At 43.9% G+C, this 14176-nt stretch overlaps 1 protein-coding gene across 1 annotated transcript; it reads right to left on the reverse strand.

The window, feature by feature from the left end:
- Positions 1-2436: 2436 nt before the first annotated feature.
- On the reverse strand, positions 2437-9519 carry ccne2 (cyclin E2; the record flags this gene model as incomplete). Its single annotated transcript, XM_083917734.1, has 11 exons — positions 2437-2547; positions 3190-3347; positions 3468-3579; positions 3679-3813; positions 4002-4097; positions 4470-4616; positions 4709-4844; positions 6594-6736; positions 7646-7699; positions 8840-8921; positions 9506-9519. 11 exons carry the CDS (start codon positions 9517-9519, stop codon positions 2437-2439), a joined length of 1188 nt encoding a protein of 395 aa, XP_083773860.1.
- Positions 9520-14176: the final 4657 nt, after the last annotated feature.

Below are 14176 nucleotides of genomic sequence, written 5' to 3' on the forward strand. Positions count from 1 at the left end.
ACGACATTTTAACAGACGTACTGTAGCTCATAAAAGTGAATGAACTGTTAAACAGCATCTAATTCAAGCTAAATGCTAAAATATTAATATCTGAACCCGTAACACTACAGACGGGAACAGTAGAGACGAACAATTAACCAGGAACTACAAAATAAAACTGATGTCTGTGCTTCTTTGGCTTTAGATGACACTTAAAAATACATTAATGAATCAGTAACCATGGTAACACCATTGTACCGCAGCTTGATTGGTTTCACATCATCCACAGATCGACTGTGTTGAGTCGTAAACCTGTTTTGATTCGTTTATATTAATATATTTTATTTTAGACAGTAAGATAATCTGGAAACGACTCAAATTAAATCCCAAAAACAAACTAATTTCACTTCATTTATTTAAAAACACTCCAATATAAAAAGAAAATTACACATTTGTGAATTGCTCTATTTACAAAAACATACATTCTTTCACATGTACAAACAGTTTACAGGTTTGATTCACTGCGTCTCCGTCGTCTCAGGGTCACAGTCACGGGTCGGTTCTGCTCGCCGCGGCGTCACTTCAGCAGCCGTACAGTTCATTTCTTTTGAAGGCACTAAGAAAAGCACAGGCCGACGTGTCATCGACGACAGGCGTCACACAGCAAAACCATAAATAGCTTTTGCCTTTGGCAGCGGTTAAACTGAGCTCATTCAGCATTGAAACGTTTGTTTTTTATACATATAGACAGTTTGTTTTATAAACTAAGGCTTATTAATAAATACAAGCACTTAAAAAAATGAAACGCAAATAAACTTTACACAATCGTTTGCAGTTCTCCTACGCAAGTCAAGTTTCCCAGGAATGTAACAAGAATGTGCAACCAGGTCGCAGCGACATAAAGATTAAAGACGGGATTATTGAGCCACAAGAACACCCGCAGGGTCCAGGAGGTTAGAGCGTCTCGGTGTTCGTTTGGCTCATGCGACACTTTGAACACACAATGCAACAGAAGGGTTTTGAACCAGGAACCCTCTTGCTTTGAGGGGCCAGTGACAACCACATCGCTGTGTTTCCCCACACCTGCAGGGTCCAGGATGTTAAAGCGTCTCGTTGTTCGTTTCAAGATGAATGAATGAAGAAACAATGAATTACAACCTCTTGTCCCTGTCGGGGTTGCGGGGGGGGGGGCAGAGCGCAGCTGGCGTGAGGTGGGGTCAGGACGCCATTTTCTCGCAGACAGAGACAGGTTCATTGATGACTCTAAGTTGCCCGTAAGTGTGAATAGTTGTCTTACACCTGCACGTCTTTGGACTGAACCCGGAGACGCAGACACGGGGAGAACATGCAAACTCCACACAGAAGGGCCCCAGCCGGGATTCAAACCTGGAACCCTCTTGCTGTGAGGAGATAGTGCCAACCACCACATCGCCGTGTCGCCCCACACCTGCAGGGTCCAGGATGTTAAAGTGTCTCGTTGTTCGTTCGGCTCATGCAACACTTTGTAATTCATCATATCTTCAACCTCTTGTCCCTGTCAAGGTCGTGGGGGCTGGAGCTGATCCCAGCTGACATTGGCGTCCTGTCCAGGGTGTACCCCGCCTCACACCCAGTCTATCGTAGGTAGAGACTACGGGGAATTCAGAGTCATGTCTTTTGGACTGTGGGAGGAAACCGTAGAAAACCCACGCAGACACCAGGAACCCTCTTGCTGTGAGGAGACAGTGCTAATCACCACTCCACCGTGTACACCTGCAGGGTCCAGGAGGTTAAAGCGTCTCGGTGTTCGTTCGGCTCATGCAACAGAAGGGCCCCAGCAGGGATTCGAACCTGAAGCCCTCTTGCTGTGAGGAGACAGTGCTAACCACCACACCACCGTGCCCACACCTGCAGGGTCCAGGATGTTAAAGTGTCTCGTTGTTCGCTCGGCTCATGTGACTCGTGGCGAGAGAGTGGCGTATAAATCTGCAGGTTTACACAATTTAATGGGAATTCGGGAGAGGATGAAATTCAAACTTAAATATTTAATTCCACTCTGAAGTGGGGAAATTAAAGTTGTAGAAATGAAATCTCTCATTTCCATTTTCCTGAGATTCTGACTGAAGCACCATCTGAAGGCATTTACGCCTCCACGTCAGGAAAAGCACCAGTTAAACCTCGATAAACGCCTGACACCGTCCCGCCTCCTCCTCCCAAACCGAGGCGCCGGTTCAAAAGTACGACAGCTGGCGTCGGCGCTTTACGTCCGTGGCTCAAACTCTTTAAATAAAACAAAGCTGCAGAAGAACTGCACTTCCTGATCATCTCATTTAAGTTTCATAAAACCAAATGAATTAAAAAAAAGTTCCAGAATTAGTGTTTGAAACAAAAAGACGGCGTTTCTTGTAAAAATGGCGTCCTGTTTTGGTGCGGAGCTGGTCCCAGAGGTAGCATGTCCTCGCCGGGTCGTGTCCCGGCTCAGTGATTGGCCGGTTTCTCCGTGCTGCTGGGCGGAGTCAGGACCGCTCCCACGGCGACGGGCGACAGCGGACAGTCGGGGGCGTCGAGGCGACTGTCCTGAGATTTTCTCTGCAGGGGAGAAAAGTTCAAAACGTTAAATCACAAAAAGAGTTCAGGACGTTTATCGACACAGGCGTCAAAATGTGTCGCAGACAAACATGAAAACAAGATTTAATAGTTTTGTATTTTATACTGAAGATCAACTCCCACACGTAAGAGTACGATTAAATGGGCCAAGAAAATAAATGTATAGTGGCCGTCCACATGGAAGAGGAGGAAGAAAGGAGAACAGAGGAGGTGACAGAAGGAGTAGAAGAAGAAGGAGGAGTAGAAGGAGAAGGAGGTGACAGGAGGAGAAGGTGAAGAGAGGAGGTGACAGGAGTAGAAGAAGTAAAAGAAGGAGAAAGTTGGAGAAGAAGGAGTAGAGGAAGAAGGAGTAGAAGAAGAAGAAGGAGAAGAAGGAGAAAGTTGGAGAAGAAGGAGTAGGAGGACAGAGGAGGTGACATGAGGAGAAGAAGAAGTGGTGACAGGAGGAGAAGAAGGAGTAGAAGAAGGAGAAAGTTGGAGAAGAAGGAGTAGAAGGACAGAGGAGGTGACAGGAGGAGAAGAAGAAGGAGTAGGAGGACAGAGGAGGTGACAGAAGGAGAAGAGTTAAGCCATTACTGTAATTGTTAAAGTGTGTGTGTGTGTGTGCGTGCATGTGTGTCTCACCAGCAGGTCCAGGTAGGCCACGTGCGTCTGGATGTTGTGTCGGGCGTCAGGTTTCACTTTGGAGAAGGTCTTGAGCTGAGGCGTGGGTTGAGATCGCAGCACGTCCATGAAGGGGCTCATCCACCGAACACACGGAGCCACGCCGTCCCACGTCAGGCCTGACACGCACACACACACACACACGTACGTTAGGATTTCAGAGGACGGAAGTGAATTCGCTCTTCTCACACTTTAAAAACAGGAGGTCGTGTCGGTGCAGGCGGGACGTTTAAACTCACCTGAGACTTTATGAACGACGTCGAACGTGGAGAAGTGGCAGAAGGCGGCCGCGGCAAGGACGCTGTAGCTGTAGTCCAACGAGTTGACGTCCAGCATGCACAGGTCCAGCAGCTGCAGCACACGGGGGTCAGAGGTCAGAGGTCAGTGAGACACCAGAAGAAGAAGAAAGGACAGGACGCGTGTGTGTGAGGCGCAGCGCGGAGCCCTTACCTGTGTGATCTGGATGTACGTCTCCTGAGAGAACTGCGGCACCAGGAAGTTCTCCCCGTCTCTCTGGGCGTCCACCTGCGCGTACAGCTTCAGCCACGAGATGGCCGTCTCCGGACACAGGCTCCAGTTCAGCGCCTGCGTGACGGCGCCAAGGAAGACGCCAAAGGGCGAGAAAAACAGGAGGATGAGGGCGTTGTTTGTTTTTTCTAGAATTGAGCCAAAGGCGTCAGGTGAAATGAGATGCACCGTTTTAAAGTCGTTTAAATGAAGATAAATAAAAGCATGCTGCACGGTGTGTGTGTGTGTGTGTGTGATCGTCGTACCTTCAGGATGTGCAGCTCCGTGCGCTGGATGTCCCAAACGTCGCAGGCTCCGTCTGTGACGTAGGCGAAGTCCAGGATCTTGGGAGGGTAAATTTCCTGCAGAGACGAGAAAACAAAAGAGTTTAAAAACAAAAACAACATTTAAAGTTTCATCTGAACAGAAGCGTCAAAGTCTGGACTCTGACGCACACGTCCTCTAGTGTAGGACAAAGATGAGGACGAAGACAAAGACGAGGATGAAGGCGAGGACGATGAGGGCGAAGACTAGGACAGAGACGAGGATGTGGAAGAAGGAGGATGAGGACGAAGAGGAGGGTGAAGACGAGGACGAAGAGGAGGATGAGGGCGAAGAGGATGATGAGGCTAGGACGAGCATGAGGACGAAGATGAGTATAAGGACAAGGATGAGGACGAAGACAAAGATGAGGACAAAGACAAAGATGAGGATGAAGATGAGGAGCAGCTCACCTCGATCTTGGAGGCGATGAAGAGCGCCGTGATGCCGATGAGCTGCAGGTAATCTTTGTTGACGTTCTCCTGAGTCAGCATGAAGCGGTCGAAGAAGTCCTGAGCGAGGTAGGCCGTCTGCCTGTGGAGGGCGTACACCTCACACACCTGCGCGCACACACACACACAGAGTTCAGTGAGTGAACAGAGAAAAGGAGTTTACGGTGAACCTCTAAACACACAGCTGTCGGGGGGCTGACCTCGAACAGCCAGTCCAGCAGGATGGCTCTCATCTTGGGCTGCAGCTTGGGGTGCCGCTGCAGGTAGCTCTTGTCGTGGACGTACTTCAGCTCCTTGTTGAGCATCTTGATCCACACGTCGTCCGAGCTCGCCCAGCTGGAGGAGAGACGCAGGGTTTAGAGCGCCGCACACCACACACAAACACTTCTGTAGACCAGGGGGGTCACAGTGATCCAGTGAAGCTCCGCTGTGGCTGCAGGTTTCATTCAACACACCTGATCCAACAAATGCACCGGTGTGAAGGCGACTCAGGTGGTTGGATAAGTCCAGTCAGGTGTGCTTTTGTTCTTGTTTGGTTGGAATTAAAACCTGCAGCCACAGCAGAGCTTTACCGGATCACTCTGACGCCCCTGCTGTAAACGTTCACTCAGCGACAAAGAGCCGAGGCTCCGTTCACACATGACGCCTTTTCCTTTAAAAACACGCACCTGACAACTTTATTAATTTGGGAAATGTTATTTTTCAGTGTTTTTCTAAAAGGCTTTTGGTAAAAATGTGGCGCCCAACCCTCCGGTCGCCGCTCTAGGGGCCACACGTGTCAATAAATGTGAAAGAAGAGCAGTTCAGTTTGGGATGGTGACCACTGAAACACTGACGACGCCCTGAAACTGGATCAGCTCTCCGGTGGGGGGGGGTCACATGTGAGCAGCTCTCGGCGCGGCACTTCACACCCGACGCACCAGCTGTCACTTCACAAACAAAGACGCAGTAAAGTGCAGACGTCGTGACGCAGGTTTACAGGGACGCCTGCGGTGAGAGGCTTCAGATTTGGGAGTTTTATGAACACGGTCGGTGCTGATTTAGATGTTTCACTCATAAAACAACCAATTCTTCTTCTTCACGGCTCTAAAAACAGCTGCAGACGGACATGAAATACTCTCGTACTTTAACTTTTAAATGAAAACGTTAAATAAAGTTCAACATGACCCTGAACAGGAACCTCTCAGGTCACACTCCCAAGAAGCATTCTCCGAGGCCCAGGTAGTGCGAGTACAAACGGGCCTGGAGGGGGGGACAAGGACCCTAAAGCACGGGGCACGGGACGGAGGCACAGTGGGAGGGCGCCCTCAGTTCACAACGTTTTCAGTTTTGAGGCTAAATGGAGAAAAGTCAGAGAATGTTTGACATTTTCCACGACGTGCAACTTCCTTTAATGCATTTTTCATGGCTGGAAAGTTGTGAAACCGTCTTCCAGGTTTTTTCCAGGACGCCTGGGAACGCAGACACACCCGTGATCGGCTGAGCCAGGACGCACGTTTACCCCGGGCGAGGACGGAGCCGGAGCTTAACGCGTCGTGAACGAGGCCTTTGAACTGTGAATGCAGCCGGGCGGAGCAGCTACAGCAGCTCAGCGTGAAGTGTGGGGTCAAGGCGGCGTGTCACACACACACACACACACACACACACACACACACACACACACACACACACACACACACACACACACACACACACACACACACACACACACACACACACACACACACACACACACACACACACACACACACACACACACACACACACACACACACACACACACACACACACACACACACACACACACACACACACACACACACACACACACACACACACACACACACACACACACACACACACACACACACACACACACACACACACACACACACACACACACACACACACACACACACACACACACACACACACACACACACACACACACACACACACACACACACACACACACACACACACACACACACACACACACACACACACACACACACACACACACACACACACACACACACACACACACACACACACACACACACACACACACACACACACACACACCTGAGGCGGGGGATGGGGGAGGCCTTGATGAAGACGTTCTTGAATCTGAACTGCTTGAAGCCGGACGGATCCGAAGGCTCCAGCTCTTTGTGCGGAGTTTCGATGAGGACGCAGGGACTCGCTCCGTCCTCCGACCAACACTTCTGCAGAAAGACACAAACACACACGGTGAAGAAAACACACAACAAACACACACACGAGGTGAACAAACACACCACAGGGGGTCGGACGGGACTCGTTATCTTAGATCTCGTTGCCATTTCTCTGTAGTTTGATTCTTTTCTGACTCTTCAGGGTTTGATTGGATCGTTCTCACGCCTGTTTTTAACGTCCAGCACTTTGAAACCGTTGTAAATATTTCATATTTCTACAAATACATTAAATATTGAAAAGTACGATTTCACTATTTTAAGAAGTCACATTAAAACATCTGGTTTTAAACGTGTAAAAGTGTGTTTCCTAACACCAGAGGAGGAAAAACAACATAATAAAATGTCTTTTCTGCGACTGTTTGTTGTGAAACTTTATCCAAAAGTTCAAACACTTTTAAAACAAATTAAAATTCAAGCATTTGAGGATTTAAAGCATCATTTTATAACTGTGACGCTGGCGACGCCCTGTGGTGAAGAGGAGGAACTGCACGTTAACTACAGACAGACTTAAGTTGATGGAGACGTTAAAGTGACTGATTTACTCATGAAAACTAGTTTGAGCTGCTTTCTGCAAAACAGATATGAAGTAAAACAAGACAAAACTGGGATAAAAGCTTTTTAAAATAAATATAAATGCAAAGAAACGTGAGTTGTGTTGAATCTGAAGCAGGGAAAAACAAAATGGACGCTGCGTCTTTAACGCGGACGTCAGTCTGTGAAAGTTTGGACTGAAAATTAAACACTAAACGTCCTGAACGTGTTCAAACAGGGCAGGGAGAGAGGGAGGGAGTGGACAAACACACACACACACACGATAAACACACATCTTATCAGACACACACACACACACACACACACACACGCAGAGAGAGAGAGTGTGTGACATGTGGACACACTGACCTGGATCTCATAGCTCTGTTTCTTTGCAGCAGGCTGAAGCTTTTTCTTTGAGGGCTGGAGGAAAAAAACACAGAATTATAAACAGGAAAAACTGAGAGTTTTGTTGTTAATTCACTTTTAAACGCACTTTAATTAACAAGAGCAACACAGTCACACGTGTACATGCGCCTGCGTGATGTTCATCTGCAGCCCCCGGCAGGTTAGAGACATTTACGGAAATATTTAAAAAATAAATAAAAGGGAGAAAGCACAGAAAAACATAAACCCAAGACGTCACTGATGTGTGTGAGGTTTTATAAACAAGTAAAAACTAAAATAATGTGAAGTAAAGTCATAAAAGGGTCCTGGGGCCCTGTTGAGGAGCTACATTGTTCCTAATAATTACTATTACAACATATTATTATATAATATTACATATTAGAAGTTACGGATGTGTGTGAGGTTAAAAGAACAAGTAAAAACTAAAATAATGTGATTAAAAGTCCTGGAAGAGCCACTTTGTCCCCAATAACAACACATTATTGCACGAGCGTGACACATTACAGCAACACACACGTGTGTGAGTTCAAACATTAAACATGGAAGCAACTGATCAAACGGATGAGACGGCACACGGACATAAAAGTGTAACAAACAGCACATTTAAAGATAATTTAGCATTTAAGCACAAACGATGAGCGCACACACACTAAACAACATAATCAGGATTAATGTACTTTTTCCATCCCTACTTGTAGTTTATGCACTTGTTAATTGTGTGTGTGTGTTTATACTAAGTGCACAAACTACAAGTAAGGATGGAAAAAGTACATTAATCCTGATGATGTTCGGTGTTGGTGTGTGTGTGTGTGTGTGAGGGTCACGTCTGTACAATTTATTATATACAGAAGGTGAAGCAAGTAAGTGAGTGTGTGTGTGTGTGTTGTCAGTGAACAGTGTGTGTGTGTGTGTGTTGTCAGTGAACAGTGTGTGTGTGTGTTGTCAGTGAACAGTGTGTGTGTGTGTGTGTCTTGTTCTACGAGCCGAATTCATCTTTAATTTTCGCCTAAAACTGAAAAAATATCCAATTCAGTCGTAAATTGTTTCAGTCCAGAACATTTTCTTTTTTTTTTTTAATGATTGAGACAAAAAAAAAAAAAATCTAAAAAGTGTGTATTTATTTATATATATATATAAAAACAAAACGTCTCAAACCTCAGATTTCCTTTTCTTCAGCGGCGCTCGAACCGTCGGCACGAGTGTGTTTGAGTCTCTCGCCTGCAAAGTGATGCGACCGCTGCAATAAGAGAAAGAAACGATGGAAAATTAAACAAATTAAATCAAATTAAACAAAGTAAACGAGCGTCACGGCTCCAGGAACCCGTTTGTGTCACAGACGAGTTTTTAAAACAAGTTTAATGCAAAAATAATCTGAAGTTTCTGAATTAAAAAGCTGAAAAAAGTGAATAAAAAATACCAAAAAAACACTGAAATTATTCTTAATTTTATATTAAAACATGAAAAATACTTTAAGCACATTTAGTTTGTATTAAAATAATAATAAAAAAAGAATTCACATCTGTTTATTCTCATTAAAGTTATTTTAAAAAAACTTTTTATGCAAAAGTGAAAATTTCAACGTTAGTGACAAAAATTCACATTTATTGGAATTAAAAAGCTAAAAAAGTGAATAAAAATACTAAAAACACTGAAATTATTCTTAATTTTATATTGAAAAATGACAAATATCACTGGGATTGAGTGGGACTGGTGTGACGTTATTATTTCTCCTTAATTATAAATGTTTTATTAATAATAATCTGAGAATATTAAAGTTAAACAGGACCCGCGTGGGCGCGCAGCCTGAGACCATCGTCTTACCTGCGTCTGGACATGGTGTCTGGTGTTTATGGCTCCGCTGCAAAGAAAGAAAGGAAACAGGTGATTTACACACAAATATAAGATTTAAAGTACACACACACACAAATCTATACATATAAAAAATATACACACACACACATTCATATAGATATACACGCACATGTGCAGACACACACACAAGCACAAAAAGCAGATTAGTAAAGATGTAATCCAGGCAAAGCCTCCTCAATGATCTCTTTGGAGGGTCCTGAGCCCCAATAATCACTAATTATTATATATATTTTTATCCAATATTACATATTTGAAGTTATGGATGTGTGTGAAGTTTTACAAGTTTAAAATAAACCCAGATTAGAGCAAGAAAACACTAAAATAATGTGATGTAAAGTCCTGGAGGAGCCACATATAAAAGCTCCTGGGGCCCCGTTAAGAAGCCACTTACAACATCTTATTACATATATTATTAAATAGTATAGGTCACTGACGTGTGTGAGGTTTTATAAACTTAAAAACAAACAAGTTGGAGCAAGAAAACACTAAAATAATGTGATGTAAAGTCACATAAAAAGGTCCTGGGCCCTGTTAAGAAGCCATTTTGGCCACTTTAAATGCCAATTACAACACATTACATATATTTTTATCCAATATTACACATTTGAAGTTATGGATGTGTGTGAGGTTATACAAGTTTAAAAAAACCCAGATAAGAGCAAGAAAAAACTAAAATAATGTGATGTAAAGTCCTGGAAGAGCAACATAAAAGGTCCTGGGGCCTGTTGAGAAGCCATTTTGTCCCCAATTACAACACATTATTACATATATTATTATATAATACCACATATTAGAGATCACTGATGTGTGTGAGGTTTTATAAACAAGTAAAAACTAAAATAATGTGAAGTAAATCCACATAAAGCTCCTGTAAAGCACTGGGCCCCATCCTGCAGCAGGAGGGACCTGTTAGCTTTGTGCCACCAGAGGAAAAAGAGCCAAATTACATCAAAAATAACAATAATAATATAATAATAGAGGTGAAGTGAGGAAGCCAAAGCTCCACATGAGGACATCATTATAGTTTAATAAAGTTATTAAAGTGATAAAAGTGATAAATGAGGGAGAGACCCGGCAGAGAGGAGCGAGTCTGCAGCCCAGGGCAGGAGGAGGGGGGCCGCCTCTTTCCCTCGGTTTCACACAAAAAAAGCTCAAAAATGCCGCAGTTTTATTTCACTTTTTCCGCCCCGATGGTTAAACACACGTCTCCGGGCGATGTTAATGTTCTTTGAACGGGTGAAAACGTTAAAATAAGGACTTTAATTCAGGGTTGAAACTCAAAAGACGCGCCAATTTCAGGAGCCCAGAAGCGGGAGGATTTGAGCCGAGCCTGCTGCAGGTCTGCTGGGGGGAAACCTCCACAAATGACCGCTAAATACGAACCGCAGCGACTTTAACCCGGGATAAACGAAGACTTTAGACTCTTGTGAACCACATAAAGGACTAAAAACCTTTAAAAAAGTCACTTTAGTGCCGTTAAAGTCGGGTTAAAGAAAGGAGGCTACCTCGAGGCTCAGCCATGGAGGGGAGCTACAGACATTAGCAGAGTAACTAACCCGGGTTAAATGCTAACTGGGTCAACAACAACCAGCTAACCCACATATGCCGATGAGCTGCTGATGAGCTCAGCTTTCAGGGAAACACTTAAATATTTACTTTAATAATAAAATACAGGCAACAAAGAGGATTTAAACACAAAAAACACAGTTTCTGAGAGCGAAACTCAGTGTTTGCACAAACAAACTGCACTAAAACCTAAAAATATAAACAAAAACACCTCCAGGATAACATGCAAAAGTAAATACAATAAGAAACGGATCACAGTAGAAGAAAAAACACCTTAAAAATAAGTTAAAATAGAAGTTAAAGCTCAGATTTGCTGATTTAAATCCACCCGCCACCAGACTACATAGAGAAAAACGCTAATTTAAGATAAAAACACACGATTTAAAACGCAGGAAGTGTTAAAATCACTAATATGTTATAAATCTACACAAATGAGCTTAAAAGTGTAATTCGGCTCATAAATGGTTATAATCGGGGTCCCGGGCTCGGTGGTCTTACCTCCTCAGTGTTCAATGAATGAATGCATCAGCTGTGGCGCCGGCGCCAATCCTTATATCCGCATAGGCCTGCCGCTGCCCGCTGCCCACTGCGCATGCGCGTTCCCGGTTCACAGAAACGCGCTAAATGTTCAAATCTCTAACGGACACCGTAGCGCGAGAGCGGTTTTGATTTTCGACGTTAAAAAAAACACTTTCCGTTAGTTCCGGTTACGCTTTAACGCCTCCTGACGTCACATGTCACCGTAAATGTGCGGTAACGTTAAAAATACCGACACTTTGGGGAGTTTTCGCGGCTTCTCATTGGTTTCTGCGCCGTTGCTGCTTCCGCGTTCGAGTTCCGCCTGTGGGAGGGGCGTCCGTGACGTCACGTCAATGGGAGCCAATGAGAGAGAGAGAGAGCAGAATGTAAACAGAGCGAGCACGTGGAGCCGCTGTCACACAGCTGACACACGCTTCACTGTCATATTCATGTTTTATGGGTTTATTTATCACCAATAACCACAAACAACCGAGTATAATTTATTTATATACTGTTTATTTATTTATCCACAATTTATATTAATGTTATTTATTTAAAACACAAAGATGGAAATCTATTTTTAGTCACTTTGCATCTTTTTGTGCTGGTTTTGCATCTATTTTTAGTCATTTTGCATCTTTTTGTGGTGGTTTTGCATCTTTTTTTAGTCGTTTTGCATCTTTTGTGCTGGTTTTGCATCTATTTTTAGTCATTTAGCATCTTTTTGTGCTGGTTTTGCATCTATTTTGAGTCATTTTGCATCTTTTTGTGCTGGTTTTGCATCTATTTTTAGTCATTTTGCATCTTTTTGTGCTGGTTTTGCATCTATTTTTAGTCATTTTGCATCTTTTTGTGGTGGTTTTGCATCTATTTTCAGTCATTTTGCATCTTTTTGTGCTGGTTTTGCATCTATTTTTAGTCATTTTGCATCTTTTTGTGTTGGTTTTGCATCTATTTTTAGTCATTTTGCATCTATTTTTAGTCATTTTGAATATTTTTGTGGTGGTTTTGCATCTATTTTTAATCATTTTGCATCTTTTTGTGGTGGTTTTGCATCTATATTTAGTCATTTTGCATCTTTTTATAGACATTTTATTCTTCCATGTTGTCGTTTTCTTCCTCTCTGTGTTCATTTTACGTCTTTCTTAATCGTTTGTGTGTCTTCACCATCATGTTTTGTCTCTGTGTGGTCGTTTTTCAGTGATTGAGCATCTCTCAGTGGTCGTTTTGCATCCCTTTGGTCATTTCTTGTCTCTGTGTGGTCGTTTGTGGTCGTTTGTGGTTGTTTTGTGTAAACTTGTGTGTCCGTGCTCCTGGCAGGGAGGAAACACAGAGACTGTGAAGAAGAACTTCACACAAACACACTGTGAAACATCCGCGCTGCTCCTTTAAGAACAAAGACACCAAAGAGCTGCGTATGAAAACATTTATTATAACGAGCGATCACATGTGGGAACTGTTACAGTCTGAAAACAATGAGCCCACTTCTGTAATGAGCATCTTTTTTCTTACACATGATCAGAACAGCGTGAGTCGATCTGTCGAACGTCCGAACACAAAGATGGAGACGAGTTATAGCGATAAATAAAAAGTTAACCCTAAAATTCCTACACCTTTTTTTTCCTTTTTTGGCAAAGTGCTGTAATATTATTCCAGTAAACTACACGAACAGAACAAAAGTCTAACACTCGGTGAAAAATTAAAAAACAAATGCCACAAATATTCTTCACACTTCTTAGAAAACAAACACGGAGAAAAGAGAGTTTTGCTACATCATTCTGTCTGGTTTGAGTTTAAAACGCGGCGCGGAGCGACACGCGCGTCCTGCGAGTGGTGCATAGTTGTTTCCTGATGCTCTCATTCATCGAGTCCACTCCGGACGTTAACAACGAAACACGTAAAACAGGGGGGGGGGGGGGGGGGGGTAGTTCAAGTTCTTCATTGATGCATTGTCATTTCAACCTGGAAGGCACGAGATCCACAAATTTCAAGGCATTGGAACAAAAACAAACTTTATAAATCCCTGTGAGTTCGATGACGGAGACGTGAAAACGGCTCCTGAACGCCGGAGGAGACGGGGCGCCGCCTCAGGTCTCCTCCGTTCCCTTCTGTCTTTATGTTTAAAGGAAAAACAGCATCGTCCATGATTGCAAGAGAGAGAGAGAGAGAGGGAGAGAGAGAGAGAGAGAGAGAGAGAAGCTTAAACACACCAGAGAGAAACACTCAACTACAGGATTATTTACAGCGAACCGCACACGCATTCGCGATGCTGCGTTCATGGTGCTCATGATGCTGCGTTCATGATGCTCATGATGCTGCGTTCATGGTGCTCATGATGCTGCGTTCATGGTGCTCATGATGCTGCGTTCATGATGCTCATGATGCTGCGTTCATGGTGCTCATGATGCTGCGTTCATGGTGCTCATGATGCTGCGTTCATGGTGCTCATGATGCTGCGTTCATGATGCTCATGATGCTGCGTTCATGGTGCTCATGGTGCTGCGTTCATGATGCTCATGATGCTGCGTTCATGGT

This window comes from Echiichthys vipera (genome assembly GCF_963691815.1).
Source record: "Echiichthys vipera genome assembly, chromosome: 8".
Taxonomy (NCBI): domain Eukaryota; kingdom Metazoa; phylum Chordata; class Actinopteri; order Perciformes; family Trachinidae; genus Echiichthys; species Echiichthys vipera.